At 48.6% G+C, this 23161-nt stretch overlaps 1 protein-coding gene across 3 annotated transcripts in view; it reads left to right on the top strand.

Annotated features, from left to right (window-relative positions):
- The window catches only part of dtd1 (D-aminoacyl-tRNA deacylase 1), a 291913-nt gene that overhangs the window by 43028 nt on the left and 225724 nt on the right, over positions 1-23161 (top strand). For all 3 annotated transcript variants that reach the window (XM_085981791.1, XM_085981790.1, XM_085981792.1), the window contains exons 3-4: positions 1516-1751; positions 16459-16556. In XM_085981791.1, the coding sequence (XP_085837917.1) occupies positions 1516-1751; positions 16459-16556 (334 nt within the window). The remainder of the gene's footprint in view (positions 1-1515; positions 1752-16458; positions 16557-23161) is intronic.

The raw sequence follows: 23161 nt of genomic DNA, 5'->3' as shown, positions 1-23161 counted from the left end.
GAAATGGCAGCCAGGAACGATTTGTACACGACAAGGACCTCTCATGTATACCGTGGACGTTTGGGAGAGCATTGTAAGACGTCATGCTGACCAGATTCTAGAGTCACTGGAAAACGTCAACTCCACACCACGATCTGATACACCTGGTAATGAAATCGACGTTCCAATTGCAGCTACCGCAGAACCGGTAATATTGGAAGCAGATGAACCAAACAACGACATTGATCCCGACTCAACATTGCCAGAAGAACCTGATACCCCAAAGAGGTGTTATCCAGACAGAATCAGGAAGCCTCCTCAAAGACTGAACTTATAATTGCTTAAACTTAACCAATGTATCTTGCAACAGTAATTGTGATTGTAATTAGTTATCATTTAGTTGTTAAATGAATGTTATGTACTGTTTATCTAAAAGGGGAGGAATTGTTGTGTATGTACCTTTAAGAGAATAACTGCTCTCAGACTGCAGTACAGGCAGTGACCACCCCTGTATAAAAGGCGCTAGTGAGCCTCTGTTGTTTTAGTTTCACTATTGACTTCCATCAGTAAAGATGTGTTTTGTTCAACTCCTGCTGGTCCGTGTCTCAATCATTCACGGACGTAATATACACAGTCAGGAAGTGTACTGGAGTGCGATGGAAACCCTGACTGTATTTTATATCCCCTTCCTACCCATGGGCACTGAAGCCATTTTTAGAGCCCTTGCTGCGACCTTGGGCAACATATCTGGGACCTACCTGATCAGGTGTCAGCCGTGGCTCAGTGGTAGCACTCCCGTGTCTGAGTCAGAAGGTTGTGGGTTCAAGTCCCACTCCAGAGACTTGAGCACAACATCTAGGCTGACTCTCCAGTGTAGTGCTGAGGGAGTGCTGCACTGTCGGAGTTTCCATCTTTTGGATGAGCCGTTAAACCAAGGTCCAGCCTGTCCTCTCAGGCACTATTTCGAAGAAGAGCAGGAGAGTTCTTCCCAGTGTCCTGGCCAATGTTTATCCCTCAACTAACATCACTAAAAAGAACAGATGATCTGGCCATTATCTCATTGCTGTTTGTGTGCAGGTTGGCTGCTGTGTTTCCCTACATTACACCAGCGACTGCAGTTGGGACGCCCTGAGGTAGTGAAAGGCGGTACTGTATATAAATACAAGTTGTTCTTTTCTTTTCTTGAAAGTCTGAACTATTCATTGGTTTAAGGCAGTATGCTGTTGGATGAGATGCATGGCTGACTGTTTAAAGTTTAGAAACAACAAGGGTGCTCACTTGACCTTATTGTGACATGACTATTTAAACATCTCTCTTTTTCCACTTGTGAACTGTTGTTTAAATGACTGCTTTCCCCAGTTGAAGAATGGTGGCAGTGGGCAGTATAACTCCGCATTTCCATTCACACTGCTGCAGAAAAAATAGTAAAGCTAAGACATTACTAAGCTCATGGAATTAGTGACAAAGGCTTGAGTAGTTTGTCATATATAAGTTGGTTGAATGTTTTCCTAAATTATCCATTGTTTTTTGTAACAGGGTTCGCAAGATCCTGAACTTAAGGTTGTTTGAAGATGAAAATGGGAAACACTGGTGTAAGAGTGTGATGGACAAGCAGTATGAGATTCTCTTCGTCAGTCAGTTCACACTGCAATGCATCCTGAAGGGCAACAAGCCTGATTTCCACTTGGCAATGGGAGCTGAGCAGTCGGAGACCTTCTACAATGGCTTGTTACAACACATCAGAAAGGCCTACAAACCAGAGCTTGTTAAAGGTATGGGAAAATTCTAAACTCTGTTTTTGCTCTGAATCCTGGGGTGTAGGTAGGAGTCAGTGAGGGTGAGATTCAACTTCAGCAAGGGCGGCAGTGGATCGGCCACCCGTTATACCGTTCGCCTGATTTTTTTTTCTTTCTATTGACGGGCTGTTCATAGAGTAATGGCTTATTCCTTCAGTGCCTGACCATCACAGCCCACTGGGGTAGAGCGCCACAGAGCACTTCCCACAGGATCCCCGCCAACCTCTTGAACTGGCCCCATACCCGCTCCCTCTGTTCATTTCACCCACAGCTCCTTGTCAGCTTCTTGGGCCCTTTCTAATCATTCCCTTTATTTCTTACCCTTTCTGATTTGCTTTTGGGGGAAATAATAGGATAAGGAGATCATAGGAAATGTTTAATAAAGTAGTGTTCTTGGATTGAGTCATTCAGTGACACCATTATCTCTGGTATTCAGTGAATCTGAAACTAATGCAAGGAGTTGTCACGATCTGGAATGCGCTGCCTGAGAGGGTGGTGGAAGCAGATTCAATTGTAACTTTCAAAAGGGAATTGGATAAATACTTGAAGGGGAAATTTTTTTAGGGTTACGGGGAAAGAGCAGGGAAGTGGGACAAATTGGACATCTCTTTCAAAGAGCCGGCACAGGCACGATGGGCCGAATGGCCTCCTCCCGTGCTGTAAGATTCCATGATTCTAAGATGCCTTCATGCCAGTGGAAGCAATATTTCGCACATTCTGGTTTGGCCAAGGGCAGGAATCAATGAACAACAATAACGTCAGCTTGCATTTATATAGCACCTTTAACATAATAAAACATCCCAAGGCGCTTCACAGGAATGCTTATCAAACAAAATTTGACACCGAGCCAGATAAAGAGATATCTGGACAGGTGAGTGAAAGCTTGGTCAAAGAGGTAGGTTTTAAAGAATGTCTGAAAGGAGGAGGGAGAGGTAGAGGGGTTTCGGAAGGGAATTCCAGCGCTTAGGGCCTAGGCAGCTGAAGACCTCTGAGAGTTGTAGGGCTGGAGAAGGTCAGAGAGATAAGGAGGGGCGAGGCCATAAAAACAAGGATTAGAATTTTAAAATTGGGGCATTGCCGGATTGCGAGCCAATGTCGGTCAGCGGGCACAGGGGTGATGGGTGAACGGGACTTGATGCGACTTATGATACAGGCAGTAGAGTTTTGGATGAGCTCAAGTTAATGGTGGGTGCAAGGCGGGAGGCCGGCCAAGAGAGCATTGGAATAGTCAATTCTAGAGGTAACATGGATCAGGGTTTCATGAAGGTTCACAACAAGGCCACCAATGTACTTGAGACAGAATTAGTCAGGTAGAATTTGGATATCTGTGTGGGTTTCCAACTACAATCCAACATGAGTTGAGTTACAGATCTTAGCCATGTGGCAAGGGGGATGCCAGTGGAAGTACAGCCACTTCCCTACAGTGTTAACCCACTGCTTGCAGAATAACATTGGCAGAGGGCTGGGAGTAGATCTACTGCCAGAACTCGCAGCTGGGACTGGTGTTTGATGGTTAGTTAACGGGAAGATAGGGATAATGCAAATTAAATAACATGAAGAAATTTAACCCTGAGCTGCCACAAAGAAACCCAAACAATTTCCTTTCTTAACTTTGTGCAGAATGTCCGTAGAAACATGATGCACCACAGTGCAAATAATAGATATAGTGACAGGTTCTTCTGAAGGAAGTTGGATGCCTTCCTATGCTGTATACCTACTTTATCCTGAAATAATACTACTTAATGGAGAATAACATCGTCCAGTCAGACTGCAGCTTTTGTGTCAGACCTTGAGTTTTATGTCACAGTATAATTGGGGAATGAAGTCACCAAATTGACGGCATGTCCCATTTTTGCTGAGCACTTCCAGGAGGGAGTCATGCCCTGGTTCAGCTCAGCACCACCTCGAGAGAAGACCAAGCACTACAACTGCCCTTATTTGGGCCCCACAAGCAAACGACATAAGGAACAGAAATCATTCCAAAAGCAGTTCGAGCTTCAACACATCTCGTAGACCTAAAAGAGAAAGTTACTGTGATGACATTTCAAAGTTAGAGTCTCATCTCTGTTTTCAGATGGCACATTATAAACAACATGAGCTTTGTGCTGACCATTTGTGAGGTTGTGGCGGAGACCATATAGGGACAGTAACACAATTCACTATGGAAAGCCAATGTTGTTATCGCTCCACGTTATGTACGGAACTTGGTTGGGTTATCGGGGCAGGGTCCCTTTAAGAGTCGTCGATTGTGTGATGACGTCATAGCCCTGCGACGAGGCCGAGTCCCTCAGTCCATGCGGGGAGTTAATAAAGTTAACACGCGTTTTTCTTTGCTGCTATGAAAGTCTCGCAGCCTGTTTATTTCCAGCGACTCCCACATTGGTGACCCCATTTCTCTTTTGGACGTTTCCAAAGACTTTATCCGAGATGGCGACAAACGCCGTTTCTCTCAAATTACCGGAGTTCAAATTACCGAGGCTCAGTTTGCACTCCGGGACATCACCGCGGACGACACGAAGTATTATTACGTCGTCTCTGCTCTCGGCAGTTCCATCGTGGCCAGAGTCGTGAGCCTGCTCGAGGACCCCCCGGAGCACCACAAGTTTGCGACGCTGAGAACGCACCTCCTAGAGACTTTTGGACTAACTGAACCCGAGCGCGCACGCCAGCTTCTCTCTCTACCCGGGCTTGGCGACTCCAAGCCCTCAGAACTGATGGACCACATGTTAACCCTCCTGGGCAAGCACAAGCCGTGCTTCCTCTTCAGAGAACTGTTCCTACAACAGCTGCCAGGGCAGGTACGGTCGGCTTTAGCCAACTCTCATATTAGTGATTTCCGCGCCCTGGCCAAGGAGGCCGACAAATTTTTCTCCGCCGGGCAACAGTACTGCGCGGCCATGCGGGGCCCTGCCCCCACCGCCACAGCCCAACGGCGGCAGCCCCCAAGCATGTGCTTCTACCACGCGCAGTTCGGCCCCAACGCTAAGAAGTGCTGGCCCCTGTGCAGCTTTACTGCGTCGGGAAATGCGAAGGCCCACTCATTAGCTACCATGGCTGTCAGCTGTTCAGGTAGTCTGTTATTCATTACGGACACTGACTCTGGACGTCGTTTCCTCTGCGACACGGGTGCCCAGGTGAGCGTCCTGCCCGCGTCAACCGTAGACATACAGGGGGGGAACCACGACCCCGCCCTTGAAACCGCCAACGGCAGTTCCATCCGTACTTGCGGGAAACGGAGCGTGGCGCTGTGTTTTGGCGGGCAGCGTTTCGCTTGGGACTTTGTTACAGCGAAAGTGTCCACCCCCCTTCTCGGCGCTGACTTCCTCTGCGCCAGTGGCCTTTTGGTGGACGTCAAGAACCAACGTCTCGTCAACGCTGAGACTTTCCGTTCGCTCCCGTGTTTGCTCAGTGGTTCCAGCACGACGAAGTTGTCCAGCACACTCGGCCTCCGACGAGTTTTCCCGCCTCCTCGCCGGGTTCCCGGACCTCACGAAGCCCACTTTCTCGTCCGCCGCCACCAAGCACGGGGTAGAGCACCACATCCCGACCACCGGTCCGCCTGTCTACGCCCACGCTCGGCGCCTCGACCTGGGGAAACTCGCCATCGCTAAAGCTGAGTTCGACACGATGGAACGCCTCGGCATCATTCGCCGGTCGAACAGTCTGTGGGCCTCGCCCCTCCACATCGCACCGAAACCAGGCGGCAGTTGGCGCCCGTGCGGCGATTACCGGCGCCTCAACGACGCTACGACCCCCGACTGCTACCCGATTCCACACATCCAGGACTTTTCCGCCCGCCTGGCCGGGAAAGTTGTTTTCTCTAAAGTGGACCTCGTTCGGGGTTACCACCAGGTCCCCGTTCGGCTGCAGGACGTCCCGAAAACCGCGGTGATCACCCCGTTCAGGCTGTTCGAATTCCTCCGCATGCCATTCGGTCTCAAAAACGCCGCTCAGGCTTTTCAACGCCTAATGGACACCGTGTTACGGGACCTGCCATTCCTGTTCGTCTACCTCGACGACATTCTCATCGCCAGCGCCTCCAGGACGGAGCATGTGTCCCACCTCCGGACTCTCTTCGAACGCCTCAGCCAGCACGGCCTAATCGTCAATCTGGCCAAGTGCCAGTTCGGGCTGTCCTCGAACGACTTTCTCGGGCACCGCATTACGAAGGACGGGGCAGTGCCACTGCCATTGAAAGTGGAGGCCGTGAAGGATTTTCCGCGACCCCTCACCGTGAGGGCCCTGCAGAAGTTTTTGGGCATGGTGAACTTTTATCATCGCTTCGTTCCCCGGGCAGCCCAGCTTATGTGGCCCCTTTACGAGGCCCTCGAAGGCAAGCCCGCCAAGCTCGCCGTTGACTGGTCCGAGGAGATGGCCAATTCTTTCACGGACACGTAAAGGGCCCTGGCTAACGCGACCATGCTGGCGCATCTGTTGCCCGATGCGCCGATCACTCTCACCACTGACGCTTCGGACTATGCTGTCGGCGCCGTCCACGAACAGTGGGTCAACGGCACCTGGCAGCCGCTCGCCTTCTTCAGCCGGCAGCTCCGCCCCAACGAGCGGAAGTATAGCACCTTCGATCGCGAGCTTCTTGGCCTCTACCTCGCTGTCCGACACTTCCGTTTCCTACTGGAGGCTCGCCCGTTCACGGCGTTCATGGACCACAAGCCGTTGACCTTCACCGTGGCCAAAGTTTCCGAGCCGTGGTCGGCCCGTCAGCAACGCCAGCTTTCCTTCGTCTCCGAGTTCACGACGGACATCCAGCATGTGGCTGGGAAAAACAACCCTGTCGCCGACTGTCTCTCCCAGGCCGTCGCCAGCGCCGTACACCTCGGCATCGACTGCACCCGCATGGCGGCCGACCAGGCCTCCGACCCGGACGTCCAGGCCTGCAGGACGGCTGTCACGGGCCTTCAGTTAGCGGACGTCGCGTTTGACGATTCCGGCACCACGCTCCGGTGCGACGTCTCCGCTGGGAAGCCACGCCCCGTTGTGCCCGACGGGTGGAGACGGCAGGTTTTCGACGCCGTCCATAGCCTTTCCCACCCGGGCAGGAAGCCATCACAGAAGCTGGTGGCGGCTAAGTTTGTCTGGCACGGGCTCAAGAAGGACGTTCGCGACTGGGCCAATACCTGCGTGGTATGCCAGCGCTCGAAAGTGCATCGCCATACTAAGGCCCCGTTGGCGTCTTTCGTGGTGCCCGAGAGGCGGTTCGACCATGTTAACGTGGACCTGGTGGGGCCCCTGCCGCCCTCCTGCGGGTTCACCCACCTCCTCACGATGGTCGACAGAACCGCCCGATGGCCGGAGGCCGTCCCGCTGTCGTCAACAACGTCCGCCGACGTGGCTCGGGCGTTCATCAACACTTGGGTCGCCCGGTTCGGCGCCCCATCTGACGTCTCCTCCGACCGGGGGCCCCAGTTCACGTCGGAGCTCTGGAACGCTGTTGCCCGAGGCCTCGGGTTGAGACTCCACCGCACCACCGCATATCACCCTCAGGCTAACGGGCTGTGCGAACGGTTTCATCGCTCCATGAAGGCCGCGCTCCGGGCCAGCCTCCGGGACGACTGTTGGATCGACAGACTCTCGTGGGTCATGCTGGGACTCGGGACCGCCCCCAAGGAGGTCCTCCAGTCCTCGTCCGCCGAGCTCATCTACGGGCAGCCGCTGCAGGTTCCCGGGGATTTCGTCCCCAACGCCACGGACCCTGGGTCCGCAGCCCGTCAGCGGTCCGCCCTCCTGGACAACGCCAAGGTTTTCACGCCGGTGCCCACGTCGCAGCACGGTCTCCCTCAATCCCACGTTCCGCCCGACCGTGCGGCGGAGTACGTTTTCGGCCGCCACGACGCCCACCGGGGACCTCTTCACCCACCCTACGACAGACCATTCCGCGTCCTGGAAGCCGGGGACAAGGCCTTCGTGGCGGATGTCGGCGGTAAGCCAGACTACATTTCCGTGGACCATCTTAAGCCAGCCCACCTGGAGCTGGACTGACCCGTTGGGTTGGCTCAGCCCCCGCGGCAGGGCCGACCTCCGGCTTCTGCACCCTCAGTCCACCACCAAGCACCTGGAGACCCTCCTGCGACCCCCCCCCCCCGGTCCCCGCCCCGGACTTAAGGAGCCGTTTCGGCCGTGTGATCCGGGCCCCTCAACGACTGACATTGCCAGCCCAATTCTGGGGGGACGTATGTGGCGGAGACCACATAGGGACAGTAACACAATTCACTATGTATAGCCAATGTTGTTATCGCTCCACGTTATGTACGGAACTTGGTTGGGTTATCGGGGCAGGGTCCCTTTAAGAGTCATCGATTGTGTGATGACGTCATAGCCCTGCGACGAGGCCGAGTCCCTGAGTCCATGCGGAGAGTTAATAAAGCTAACACGCGTTTTTCTTTGCTGCTATGAAAGTCTCGCAGTCTGTTTATTTCCAGCGACTCCTGCAAGGTTATTTTGAACCTCTCGGATATTACTGCTTCATCATTCTTGGGTAGCCTTTCTTTTCCGTATAACTTTTTTTTCCTTTGTGGTCCAAATCTTAACTTGTGATGAGGAAGGATGTGCTCGCGGGGTGTGCTCTTTCAAGTCGGCAATATGCAAAACAGATTTCCTCTCCTGGGGGGGCAATGCTCTCTGAAACCTCCTTTCATGAATAATAAATTTAACAGGATACATCATACAGGATACAGCATATTCCCATAAGTCTGCACCACAAAAAGAAATCTATTACAAATCTTTGCAATAATACGTTTTTCGGTTTGCCCTATTTCTGTCTCTATTTAGAGACACACATGCTGCATTTTGCCAGTTGTGGAAAAAATATTTTTTTTTAGATTCGTTTAACTGAATATAGAAAACTGTGATGTATTCAGATCAAAGATTTTTTTTTAAATGCATCAAATTTAAACACTCCCCTTTATTTTAGGTTCTCCTCTATAACGCAATCTCCGTGTAAGGCTTTTACACCTTGGCTGCAGTGTGACATTTTACGCTGAGAGATTCACTGCAGCCCGTATCTCATTAATACTCAACTCTCAAGATGCAATGCAGGTGCAGGATATTTTGCAATGTCGATGAGAACAGTCCATTCAGAGTTTTCTTCATTAACTGACTGTAATCCTGGAATTCTTCAATTTTGTTTGGGAAACTGAACATTATTTAGACACAGGTTGTCGGGAACTGAAATCGAGCATTTTCCGACCGAAAGGACTTTGAATTATTATACTCTTTAAAAATGTTTTCCTTCCTTTATTCCCAATGCCAACTATGCACTAGAGACCTGCAGCAGTCTTTAGGAGTTCCTTGAATGGGCTGTAAACTGAGTGTAGAAATTTCATATGAACAGGAGCATACCATGGGAATGGCTAAACTAGTACCCACTTTTTAAACAAGCGTTTTTTTAAAGAAATTTATTCAGAAATGTATTTAATCTAAATTATATCACTGTTGCTATGGTTGACTGTTTTAATCACGCTAATGTCTTACCATCACAAATCTGCTGAACTAAAATATTTTTAATTTTTTTTTATTATTAAACAGTTCTATCAATATTCTGTGGGTTGAGGGAAAAGGTGCCTGTGTGTTCCCATTCAAGTACAGTGGCACGTTTCCCAGGCAGGGTGTAGTACTGGGTGTCTCTCATACCTGTCACTATATCTGACAATGAGGTAGTATGGAGGGTGTGGGACTGACTTCTCTTGAGTGCCTGCTACCTTAATCAACTTTTAAATTCCATTTTAATTTTCAAAATTAAAAAAAATATTCAAAAATAATGGCCTCTGGAGATTTAAGTTAACAACAACTAGCATTTATATCGCACCTTTAACATAGTAACACATCCCAAAGCGCTTCACAAGAGCTTTCTTAAACAACATTTGACACCAAGTCACATAAGGAGATATTGGGACAGGTGGCCAAAAGCTTGGTCAAAGAGGTAGGTTTTAAGGAGCCACTTAAAGGAGGATACAGAGGCAGAGAGGTTTAGGGAAGGATTTCCAGAGTTTAGGGCCGTGGCAGCTGAAGGCACAACCACCAATCTTCTCAGGCAGTCCCTCGGAACCGAGGATGACGTGCTTCCACATTAAAAATGAGCTCGCAGGTGACTGATGAGTCCAATGCGGGACCTACAGTCTCTGTCACAGGTGGGGCAGACGGTGGTTGAAGGGGCGGGTGGGTGTGGTGCTTGGGTTGACGTGCACTCCTTGCGCTGCCTGCACTTGGCTTCCGCTTGCTCCCAGCGAAGAGACTCAAAGTGTTCGGGCGCCTTCCCGGATGCTTCTCCTCCACTTTGTGCGGTCTTGGGCCAGGGATTCCCAGGCGTCGGTGGGGATGTTACACTTTTTCAAGGAGGCTTTGAGGGTGTTCTTGAAACGTTTCCTCTGCCCACCTGGGGCTCTCTTGCCGTGTCGGAGCTCCGAGTAGAGCACTTGTTTTGGGAGTCTCGTATCGGGCATGCAGACAATGTGACCTGTCCATCGGAGCTGATTGAGCGTGGTCAGAGCTTCGATGCTGGGGATGTTGGCCTGAGCAAGAACACTGACGTTGGTGCGCCTATCCTGCCAATGGATTTGCAGGATCTTGCAGAGGCAGCGTTGGTGGTACCTCTCCAGTGCTTTGAGGTGCCTGCTGTACATGGTCCATGTCTCTGAGGCATACAGCAGGGCAGGTATCACTGCTGCCTGTAGACCATGAGCTTATTGCCGGGTTTGAGGTCCTGGTCTTCAAACACTCTCTTCTTCAGGCGACCGAAGGCTGCACTGGCACACTGAAGGCAGTGTTGGACTTCGTCGTCGATGTTTGCCCTTGTTGACAGTAGGCTCCCGAGGTATGGAAAGTGGTCCACGTTGTCTGAGGCCTTGTCGTGGATCTTGATAATCGGGGGGCAGCACTGTGTGGCAGGGGCAGGTTGGTAGAGGACCTTTGTCTTACGGATGTTTAGTGTAAGGCCCATGCTCTTGTATGCTTCGGTGAAGGTGTTTACGATGGTTTGGAGTTCGACCTCCGAGTGAGCGCAGATGCAAGCATCGTCTGCATACTGTAATTCGACGACAGAGGATGGGACGACCTTGGATCTGGACTGGAGGCGACGGAGGTTGAACAGTTTCCCGTTTGTTCTGTAAATTGGCTCCACTCCAGTGGGGAGCTTACTGAGGGTGAGCTGGAGCATTGCAGCAAGGAAGATCGAGAAGAGCGTTGGTGCGATGACACAGCCTTGCTTGACCCCGGTTCGTACGTGAATTGGGTCTGTGGTGGAACTGTTGGTCAGGATCACGGCTTGCATGTCATCGTGAAGCAGGCGGAGGATAGTGACAAACTTTTGGGGGCAGCCGATTTTGAGGAGGACACTCCATAATCCCGCACGGTTGACAGTGTCGAAGGCCTTTGTGAGATCAAAGAAGGCCATGTACAGCGGTTGGTGCTGTTCCCTGCATTTCTCTTGTAATTGACGTGCGGTGAAGATCATGTCCATTGTGCCCCTTAGTGGGCGGAATCCGCATTGCGACTCTGGGAGGAGCTCTTCGGCCACTGGGAGAAGGCAATTGAGGAGGATTCTTGCGATGACTTTCCCTGTGGCAGATAGCAGGGAAACTCCTCTGTAATTACCGCAATCGGACTTGTCACCTTTCTTGAAGATGGTCACAATTACAGTGTCTCTGAGCTCCCCTGGCATGCTCTCCTCCTTCCAGATAAGAGAAATGAGTTCATGAATTCACGCCAGTAGTGCTTCTCCGCCATGCTTTAGTGCCTCGGCGGGGATTCCATCTGCTCCTGAGGCCTTGTTGTTCTTCAATTGTCGGATGGCCTTTTCAACCTCATGCCGGGCTGGGGTTGTGCTGAGATGGTGGCGGGTAGCATGCTGTGGGATGGAGTTGAGGACACTCGTGTCGAAGACAGAGTCGTGGTTAAGGAGATCTTCGAAGTGCTCCTTCCAGCGGGCACTGACTGCTTCCCTGTCCTTGACGAGTACCTCTCCGTTCTTGGCCCGCAGTGGGGAAGGGCCTTGGATGCTTGGGCCGTAGATGGTCTTGACTGCGCTAAAGAATCCACGCACGTCGTGGTTGTCGGCTAGCTGCTGGATCTCCTGCGCTTTCTCCACCCACCATCTGTTCTTTAGGTCGCGAGTTTTTTGTTGGACCTCGGCCTTCAGGCTTCTGTAGAGCTGCTTTCTTGCTCTTGAGTTCTGTTGCTGTTTCCAGATCAGAAATGCCTTGCGCTTGCAGCTTATTAGCTCCTGGATCTCCTGGTCATTCTCGTCAAACCAGTCTTGGTGTTTCCTGGTTGAGTGACCGAGCGTCTCTTCACATGTGCTGATTATGGAGGCCTTGAGTGCAGACCAGACGCTGTGGGCACTCTGTATCTCTGCATCACTGGGAGTCAACAGGTTGTTTGTGAGGCGCAGGCTGAATAGGGCTTTCTTAGCGGGGTCTTTGAGTGCTCCAGCGTTAATTTTCCTGCGGCATTGTTTCTGTTGCCGCCGCTGTTTTGGGGCTACATTGATGGAGATGACAGAGTGGATTAGGCGGTGGTCTGTCCAGCAGTCATCAGCTCCTGTCATGGCGCGAGTGATGCGGACGTCCTTGCGGTCCCTCACTCGGACGATGACGTCGTCCAGCAGATGCCAGTGCTTGGAACGAGGGTGCTGCCATGAAGCCTTGTACTTGTCTTTCTGACGGAACAAGGTGTTGATTATGACGAGGCCATGTTCTAAGCATTTCGACAGGAGGAGGGTACCATTGGAGTTGGCTTTCCCTACCCCCTCTCTGCCGATCACACCTCTCCAGAGGTCCGTGTCCTTTCCAACTCTGGCGTTGAAGTCGCCAAGGAGGATCAGTTTGTCGCCCGTTGGGACTCGGGACAGGGATTGTTCGAGGCTGGAGTAGAATTCCTCTTTGGTCTCGTCTGTGGGGCGTACGCACTGATGACCGTAGCGCACTGGTTTCGGGCTAGGGTGAGTCCAAGAGTCATGAGGCGCTCGTTTATATCACTAGGGGAGTGAAGAAAATCAGTGATGCTCAAGAGGGCAGAATTAGAGGAGCGCACAGATCATGGAGGGTTGTAGGGCTGGAGGAGGTTACAGAGAAAGGGAGGGTAGAGGCCATGGAAGAATTTGAAGGATGAGAATTTTAAAATAGAGGCATTGCCAGACTGGGAGCCAATGTAGGTCAGCGAGCACAGGGGTGATGGGTGAACAGGGACTTGATGAGCATTAGGATACGGGCAGAGTTTTGAATGACCTTAAGTTTACAGAGGATGCAAGGTGTGAAGCCAGCCAGGAGTGCGTTGGAATAGTCAAGCCTAGAGGTAACAAAGGCATGGATGATGTTTTCAGCAGCAGATGAGCTGAGGCAGGGGCGGAGTTGAGCGATGTTACGGAGGTGGAAATAGGTGGCGATGGAGAGGATATGTGGTCAGAAGCTCAGTTCAGGGTCAAATAGGACGCCACGGGTTATGAGCAATCTGGATCAGCCTCAGACAGTGGCAAGGGAGAGGGATGGAGTTTGTGGTGGGGAACGATGCCAGTGGCTTTGGTCTTCCCAATATTTAATTGGAGGAAATTTCTGCTTACCCAATACTGGATGTCGCACAAGCAGCGTGACAAATCAGAGGCAATGGAGGGGTCAAGAGAGGTGTTGGTGAGGTAGAACTGGGTGTCGTCAGCGTACACATGGAACCTGACGTGTTTTTGGATGATGTCGCTGAGGGGCAGCATGAAATAGGAGGGGGCCAAGGATAGACACTTGGGGGACTACAGTGGTAAGGGTGCATGAGGGGGAAGAGAAGCCATTGCAGGAGAATTTCTGGCTGTGACGGGATAGAAATGAATGGAACCAGGCGAGGGCAGTCCCACCCAGCTGGACAACGGAGGAGGGGGATTGGAGGAGGCCATCTGTGTCGAATGCTGCAGACAGGCCGAGAAGGATGAGAAGGGGTAATTTACCACAGTCAGTCGCATAGGATGTCATTTGTGACTAATTAAGTTGAAAAGGAGAAATTTGCGGGGCTATGGAGAGAGTGCGGAGGAGTGGGACTAATTGGATAGCTCTTTCAAAGAGCTGGCACAGACATCATGGGCCGAATGGCCTCCTTCTTTACCATATGTATTTAAGTTATCAATTAAAATAAAAATTAAAGGGCATTGTGTTCGCAAAAAGCTGTTTGGCAAACTCATTTCTTTTATTCTGATGAGAAGTTATTGCCCTGAACCATTAACTCTGTTTCTCTCTCCACAGATGCTGCCTGACCTGCTGAGTATTTCCAGCATTTTCTGTTTTCATTTCAAATTTCCAGCATCTGGCAGTATTTTGCTTCTGGTTTTTTTTTTAGCACAAAACTAAATGGTACAAATCGCACTGGGACATGCTACTGAATAACTTTTGTCAACCCATGGTCATGAAAAGGAAGCAAGCCTGTTTGTTTTTACTTATCTCTTCCTGACAGATTTTTTCCTCACAGAGGCAATATTCCTTCAGCTGCAGTTTGAATTAGTGGTGCTCAATGAGTCCAAATAATATATTTGAACCTTTTTAAAATTCATTTCAGATGAGCAAACCGACTGGTTAGCAATGTGATTTTCTTTACAGACTGCAGATACTGAGGAAACAGTGGTCATAAAAAGGATTTTCGACTTAAGAGTAGTTCCAAATCCCTCCTTGACATGTAATGCCGCAAGTGTACTGTTGTGCTGGGTTGGCCTGAAGCCTAATGCTCAATGGGACAGGCTAAACTGATGGGCTGAGATTAGATCCTGGGCCAAGCCATGTTTTAGAGTCTGTGGATAACGATATAACAACTTATCTTTCCAAGAATTTGTCTCGTGAGGCTTAGTTTTGCACAGTGAGTCAGAGGTACATAGTTTACGGGCAGCAGATCTACTTTCAAATGTTGCACCTGTTCACTCTCAGCAGTGATAAATCTCTCCCAAGCGTCGCTCTCTCTCACTCTCGCTCTCTCCCTTGTGCCTGCCGTCACTTTTTTGCTTATTGTTGATTTTCAGCTTGTTTCTGTCCTCCCTGATGTTTTATATCTCTCTTGTTTCCATCCTCCAGCTCGTTCTATCTTTCACAGTGCGCTCCTTGGCTTGCTTCTCCTCTCTTTCGAGCACTCTGGGGTGGAAATTGCTTTAGGCCCATCTTCGGGGGGGAGGGGGGGGGATGATTGGGATATCGTGGAACTTTTTATTTAAAAAATCTTATGTTGGCGGTCACTACTTGCTGAAGAATCCCGAGGAGAACAGACCCCGGCTCTTGCGCCACTCTGCGAGGTCCAACTTGGTAGAGGGGGCCTAAAGCAGGCATTGGGTCCCTCATTCACTTATGTTTTAGGCAGCTGCCATGAATGCCTGCAAAATGCCCCGAGCAAAATCAGGACAGACGAGCACGGGAAGTTGGTTCCCAAAATGAGCCCTTGTTGCGTCCATTTTGCGCCTGTAGAACGAGTGCAATGAGGTCCAATTTCTACTCCACCGTCTCTCTACTGCCTTTTTGCTTCCCGCCCCCCCGAATTCCCCCAATTTGAAATGAGGAAGTTAAAAACTGTTTTAGAAAAACAGAAGGAAGTGTGATGTATGCGAAAATGCTGGAAACACTCAGCAGGTCAGGCAGCATATGTGGAGAGAGAAACAGAGTTAACTTTTCAGGTCAGTGACCTTTTGTTAGAATTGGAAAATGATACAGATATGAATGATTTTAAGTAAGTACAGAGGCAGGGAAAGGGGGTGGGGTGGGGGAAGGAAAGAACAAAAGGGAAGGTCTGTGATGAGGCAGAATTGATTAAATGAACAGCAGATTCATTACCAGCACCTGCTGTCTGGGGAAAAAATGGGGGCAGAGGTTATGGTCTGAAATTGTTGAACTCGATGTTGAGTCCAGAAGGCTGTAAAGTGCCTCATCGGAAGATGAGGTGCTGTTCCTCGAGCTTCATTGGAACAGCTTAGGAGGCTGAGGACCAAGAGGTGGGAGTGGGAGTGGGGCGGAGAGCTAAAATGGCAAGCAGCTGGAAGCTCAGGGCCACGCTTGCGGACTAAAGGGAAAAACCAAGGGATGGTTACTTTGGGCCACATTCACACAATCCTGACTGAGACCCACGAGGAAAGCAACTGCCTGTCCTCTCAGCCAGGGAAAGGTGCTGTATGGTGCGGGGAGACTTCCAGAGGAATAAATATGTTGTTGTAAGGTAAAACAAATGATGGAGGAATAGACCAAATATAGATCGGAAAGGTGCTGGATTGAATCCGCAGTCTGTTTTGAGCAAGTTGACCTCTGGTGGAGCAGCGATAGCAGGGGGCGCCCTGCAGTTTCCTTCCGTGTTCCTGGACAAACGAGGAAGGGGGAATCACCCAAGATTGCCAGTCACGATTGCTAGCTAGTGACTCCTGAAAAGTGTGCGTGTGTGGACTTTGGAGGTGGACACTGGCTGTTCTGGTTTCTCCTGTCCGAACCCGTGCCAGCACACAGTCTAGTGTCAGAGGCGAAGAATGGTTACTTGGATGAGATACTGGCGTTGTTGTGGATACCTGTGCACCTGCTGTTGCCTCCAGGAGAGCAGTGGAGAATTTAAAAGTGGAAAAAATAACAAGGGAAAGTGAAAAATTTGGAGATGGCGAACCTGAAAATGACACTAAGAAAGAAGCCAGCTGTGGTGAAAGGATTAATTTAACTTAAATTGATCTGTTTCATTTTAGATGGCAAGTTTGGAGCCTACATGCAAGTCCATATACAGAATGATGGTCCCGTCACTATTGAATTAGAGTCGCCTACAGGTCCCTCTGACCCAAAGCAGGTAAGGAGAATGGACTGCCTCTCCCTGTGACAGAGTGTTCAAGATCAGTAGGGCTTTAATAATGCGTGAATGGAAAAAGTTATCTTGGTCTGAAGAATGAAGGGCCATGCTTTCTGACCAATCACTGATTGCTGAACACTTTAATGTACACAGACGTCTTTGGAAAAATTACTGCACAACATTCAGAAAGTTGATGTGGTTGTTCTCAACTCCTGAGAGACTTGTATTCTTAAGCCACCCCCCTCCCCCTCCCCAGAAAAGAAATATATAAATGTTCGACAGTGTAAAATTGTCTATAATTATAATTCTGAATTTTTTTTTGTATCTGGTTTCTCTTTTGACTTTTTTGTGTTCATCAAGGTAAGTGAAGTTAGTGCTGTGGAATCGAACAATTTTATTTCATCTGGCTCAACAATTGTGCGTCTGTTCCAAGCTCCCTATATCCAGTGGCCGCTCGCAAGATTGCCAGTTAGTGCCCAGCTCAGGGCAGTTTTTGTACTGTGCGCCCATGGATGGAGACTCTTCAAACTCATTGCATGCGGCACCTTTTCCGGCAGTGGATAGAGGAGACTTACCTGGGCTGAATTTGAACCCGGGTCTCGGGCCAGTCTCTAACCCAGTGCAGCACCCAATCCCCACAAAACAGGCCCCCTTTATTGCTGAGAAGGCCTTGCTATGTAATCATTATTTGGACAATACTCTATCCCGGTATCCACTGGGACACTGAGCATGTGTACTATACCGTTTTGGATTTTGGATTTGTGTTCTCTATTAAGCTTGTTCTCTGCTTGTTAATAATGGTGCCTGTAGAGTAGTATTGAAGAAATGAGGGCTTAATTATTAGTATTCTCAAGTAAAGGAGTAAGAAGCTTAAAGGGAAGAATGTTGTTGTAGAAGTGCGACTACAGACCACAGAGTGCTAAACAATGTTATTGCTTCTTCCACTCAGTAGGAATTGGCTGTTCGTGTTGTTTTTGATGGGGGAAGGAAGGGACTTTATCCCTCTAGCTTTTCTTCTTCCTCTTTTCAAGTCTCTCTTGGACCATGTACTGACTGCCACTGAGGTGGCAGTTTGCTCTGTCCAACTCTTGAATGGGCTGCCAAAACCAGCCTAGTGCTGGCTCACCCGCTGATGCCCCCCCTGCCTTTACCCACCTCCCCCTGGCTCAGCTTGGCATTCCTCTTCCCACTTCCCAAGCACACACCTCCTGGGCTGGGATCGGCACCTCCGCAGCAGAGGGAGCTGCAGGTGCGAGGGATTGCAGGTAATGAACCACCTTCCTTTGATGACTCACATTGGAGCCTTAATGGACTGTGACCGCGCCGGTTATAGACTCGTGACCTTCCAGTGGGAGTTGTGTTTGCGTTCCAGTGGCTGGTACTGGAACAGGCTGATGTTACAAGCACTGTCATGAGTAAATACTTATTACAGTATTGAGTGGGCTACTTCCAGCTGGAGCTAGACTCTGCGCTGCAAAAACAGGGCTGAGGGAACTGATGCAACTACTGTAGCTTTCATAGGAACAGAGGAGGCCATTCAGCCCCTTGATCCTGTTCCGCCATTCAATGTGACCATGGCTGATCTGTGACCTTACCTGCCTTTGCCTCATATCCCTTAATACCTTTGGTTAACAGAAATCTATCAAGCTCAGATTTAAAATGAACAATTGGCCCAGCTTTCAGATCATCCCCCGCCACCCCACTTTAATTTAAATTTGTGTTGAGTATTCTCGTCCCCTGCTTGCCCACTGGTCTCACGTTGCACACCTGAAACACTGGGCAAGTTGTTTGCAGATGCCTTGTGATTGCTTTTATTTAACAGCATGGAAATAGCTGAAGCTGTAGTTTTCATGTTACTGTGCTGACCGTTAATCTCGAAGAACTGCAGCTTTTCTTGGTAAAAGCTTTGCAAACAGCAATTTTCTTTTTTGTAGAAATCTACTAAATTTGAGTCTTTTACTTTGCTCTTCGCCCCCTTCCCCCCCCCCCCCCCCCCCAAACAAGAGCAAAATGATTTGGGGAAAACTCTTCGAAGCCAGATTGGACCTGATATCTGGTGCCCATCAGACAATATGGACAACGTGAACTGCCCTTGCAGAATCGGAACGTGTTCAATCCCAGATCCTCCTTGCAATAAACTGTGAATATAATGTATCTGAATAGAGTTACTGTGCGCAACCATTCAAACGTAGCGTTGGCTACAGCTGACACCGTGGATGGATGTGAGTACCAAGCCTGGACTACAGCACCAGATACATCAACTCTAACTCCGTTGAAATCGAATGAACTGTTCATAGACTGTGTTAAACAAATCAAATTACAATTGCAGCATTTAATAAAATGCACCAACCTGCAATTAACTTTGTCTGTCAGTTTAAAAAAATCGCTTGCAAAGCTCTACTTGGTTATTTTTGTGTGTTTATTTTGAGAGTACACGCAGTCCTTTTTTCCTCTTTTTGAATTTCTCTTGTTTTGGCCTCCCTGGGCAAACACCCCAGCTCTGGCCAAGAGGAGGCACAAGAGTCCAGGCCGCTTCTAATGGCCTGAATGAACAGGGTATTAGCAAGTGCACAAGAGCAAATGTATTCATTTATCATTTCCTGGGGTTTTTTTTTTGCCTCTTTCCTTTTGTGGAGATGCCTGGACTCCCCACAGCAACACAGCCAAGAGCAGGAGATCACAGAGTGGGGAAATTAAACCTGTATCTTTCCTATTCACCCTCAGGCTATCACTGCGCCAGTCTCGCTTATTTTAGATGGTTCATTCTGGCTTAAACTGGTTCAAACTACCATTGTAAATTGAGATAACAGAAAATGCTGGCATTGCTGTTGTTACAATTAAATTTCACTGGGGGGCAGCATTACAGCATCGCTGGCCCCAACTCGTGAGGTTTCTACTGGAGCCATTGTCAAATGTCGTGGTGCAAAAGGAAACCGCCAATGAACCATCTATCGCCCAGCGCACTGGTCCCTAAACTCCAGCAACGTTTAGATAAAACTACATTTTTATGTGTCAGAACTTTTTGGTTTATAAAATTTGTAACAGCAAGGTCTGAAGGTCGTAATCTGCCATTGCCTGTTTGTTGACAAAAGCCTCTTCTGAGCAACCATTAACGCAACGTTACAATAATAGAGACACTTCGTCGAGTTTGAATTTAGCCCAATTCTGAAAAGCTTGAATAATCAGAATTTTTGAGAAACGCTTTTGTTTTGTCGTCGTGCCCTTGTTCTGACTTGTTCTTCTGCAGCCAGTCAAACCTGTTGAAAAGCAGAGCTATTTTTTTTGCAGCGTTTCCCCGAGTGACAAGTGATGTAATTGTTTAGTGTTAAACACCGTGGAGCCGAGACCGATGTTATGCGTGGGTTTCATTGTGTAGTAAAGTTGTTCATGTGCCCACTGATTTTAGAACTGCCTTTTCTCCGAAGTCTGGCGCCCATCCCTGGTGCGTTGCCAATACAGGCTGGCACATCCTGGCCTGAGGAGCATGGGTCAAAGCATCTGACTGAAGAATTCTTGAAGTTTTTAAAACTCCGGCTACCTACTGAAACTGCGATTCATTCTTTAACCTCCATTTGGCTCTCCAGATAAAGACTGAAACCATCATAAATATTTTAGTTTTAAACTAGTAATTGCACTTTACTTTTCAGTTAACCACATACAGATTCTAATAGAAATAACCAATGCCAACCCATTTGTCTTTTTTTTTTAGCTTAAACCATGCCAGTGTTAGTTTAATGCGTCGATTTGCCTCGTATCAAAGCAATCACTGGTATGTGCTCACCATCTTGTTCACTGTTGCTCAAACAGTCCAGGACCTGTAACATCAAATGGTGACACTGAATGATGTATCAGCAGATATTTGAGGGCCTTTAATGTAGCAAAATGTCCCAAGGCACTTCACAGGAGCGTTATCGGACAAGCATCGACACCGAGCCAAAGAAGGAGATATTAGCACAGGTAATCAACAGCTTGGTCAAAGAGGAAGGTTTAGAGGAGCGTCTTAAAGGAGGAGAGACGGAGGGGTTTAGGGAACAATTGGCTTATTTCTAATGGCTTTATCCCCCTTGTTTTAGGTTTGAATTGGGAGAAGGGCCAGCTCACTTGCAAATGGCTGACTTTGTTCAAGTCCGTCACGGGCTGTTCTATGTTCCACCCAAGAGCCAATCCAAGAACAAGTGTGATTGTTTCAGTTCTCGTTTAGCTCTGTGTAAAGACAGAATACGCATCTCCCGCCTGCACCCACTGCAGTGCCAGTTCCAATCCAGATCCCTGAAAAGTGGAATGAGAAGACTCCAGTTTATAAGTACAGCCATATGCTTTGCCCCATAGAATGGTGAATAATTGGTTCCTTTTACTTGTATATATGAACAATGATGGACAGGAAAAGACCCTCCAGTCAATCCAGGCAGTCCCACACAATTGTATCACAATACGAGTGGTTAGGATTTGGGATGCACTGCCTGATAGGGTGGTGGTGGATACAGATTCAATAGTAGCCTTCAACAGGAAATTGGATAAGTATTTGAAGGAGAAAAAATTGCAGGGGTATGGGGGGAGTGGGACTAACTGGATTGCTCTTCAAAAGAGCCGGTGCAGACTCGATGGGCCGAATGGCCTCCTTCTGTGCTGTACGATTCTATGATTCCATGGCCTGGAATTTGCAGTGAGTAATAACGGCGAACTGTCAGCGTTCCCTGTTGTTACCCCTTTGAAACTGACCGCAACTTCAGGATGTAGCGCATCCTAACGCGGAAATCCTGAAGTTGTGGTCTGTCATTCGCTGCTCCGACACTGGCTGCAGTGCGCACCTCCCCATCCCCCACAGCTGGCAATCAATGCAATCTGTGACATCAGGGAAACTAATCTCTGTTAAATACCCCAAGTTAGACCCTTTTGGATTAGGTGTAACTGGGGTTTTAACAGCGTATTGACTACTAAACAGACGTTATGGCCCCAAAAAATGCACTTTAATTTGCGAAGTGTCAAATTTCTCCAATTTAATTAAACAGTTTTTAAGAAACTTACATTAACATTTTTTTTTTAAACTTTAAAAAAAAAAGTTTGCTCATCTTTATTTCAGGTTTACCTTTTCCCCATGTGAGAGCCTCACTCTTTGTTTTTCTCTCTAACATTTTTAAAAAGTTAGAATCAAAGGAGCTTCTTCACTTCCTGGTTCTCAGTTTGTGAGAATTCTGCATTTTGATTGGCTGCTTAAACAGCTTGTTGACGTCACAGCAGCTCGCGTTAGGGATTCCCCATTATCTTGTGCTGATTGCAACTGCATGTCAGAAAAGCCGAACCTCTTGCCACAGAGATCGTGAGATCCTTGTGCGAAGCTTACTTCGGGGCTCGTGGCGAACACCTTTGCTTCGCCGCTGACTGCAAATTCCGGGCCGATATATACACTCTCCACCCCACCCAAACACCAGGTGATCTCCTGGGAGAGGCGAAAGACCAGGTAAATTTGGGGAAATAAATCTGGGAAATTTGTCTCCGACCCCACTACACGATCTAAACTAGTCCAGGAGATCACTCTCAAATGTACGTTGCAGGTCTCAAGTCAGTAACTAAAAGTGCAGAGTTTAAAGCAGTACTCTCGAGGCAATGTGGGATTTCTCTGTAATAGGACTTGAGGATCTACTTTCTGGTGAGAAGCAATCTGATTTAAAGCATATAAAGCGATTCTACGACCAACCTTCTCTTTATTTCACCTGGTCCTCTTGCGCATCAGTTTTGGCGCGGCGGACTTTGTCGCTGTTGTGTTTGCGCCTGAATTTGGGCGGGAACACATTTCTAGGTCCTTATGTTTATCCCGTGAAAAAGACACCGTGACGTTGGACATTAATGTGTTGCCCGACACACCGGTTAACCTACATTTTTTCCACCTCCCCTGGTAATACAGCCCTTCATCAGAGAACGTCTGCAAGTTCAAACAAAGCATACCAAGCTCTTTTAAAGCTACTCGTTTCCATTTTTATTAAAAAGATAATTGGAACAATTAGGGGGCTGATATCAATGAGAGAAAATAGTGTATAGGCTTAATTTATGATTGAGACCAGATTGAATGGAATATTCACCATCTGTGCAGATCTAAAGCTAGACCATTGAACATCCAGACATACCCCAGAGCCCACTTGGACAATCTGTAATATTGTTTACGCTCAGGAAACTGGGCTGACAGGAACGGTTTTGAAAACCTGGCTATGTTTGATCTGTTTGGATAATGCTGGCGCTGAGCCACAGATTCTTCTCGAATTGTCATTTGTCAGCACTTTTATAAAAAAAAAAGCATTTGTTTCAAAAGTGCGTTTTGCACGGTTTCCGATGTGTCTCTGTCCACTTGAGCAAAAAAAAATGATGATTGCTTTGACATTCTGACAGTTCATCAGCAAGTGCTGAGATGTGGTATGGAGGTTTATTTCTTGATTGAGAAGCCAAGGGGGGAGAGCCAAAGTCCATAGTGCGGTGACCACCAATATTGAAAATGGTGGAAGTGAAGGCGAGGTAAATTGGGAAGATGTGACTAAGTGATGCCAAAGGTATTTGACAAGCTTAATGATTTTAGGAGGGAGGAAAGAGTGAGGGTGGCCCTGGGAAAGAATGAG

This window comes from Somniosus microcephalus, chromosome 3 (assembly GCF_052327205.1).
Source record: "Somniosus microcephalus isolate GS21.2 chromosome 3, FLI_Smic_1.0, whole genome shotgun sequence".
Taxonomy (NCBI): domain Eukaryota; kingdom Metazoa; phylum Chordata; class Chondrichthyes; order Squaliformes; family Somniosidae; genus Somniosus; species Somniosus microcephalus.
Note: the sequence above shows the minus strand (reverse complement) of the source record. Positions and strands in the feature narration are given on the sequence as shown.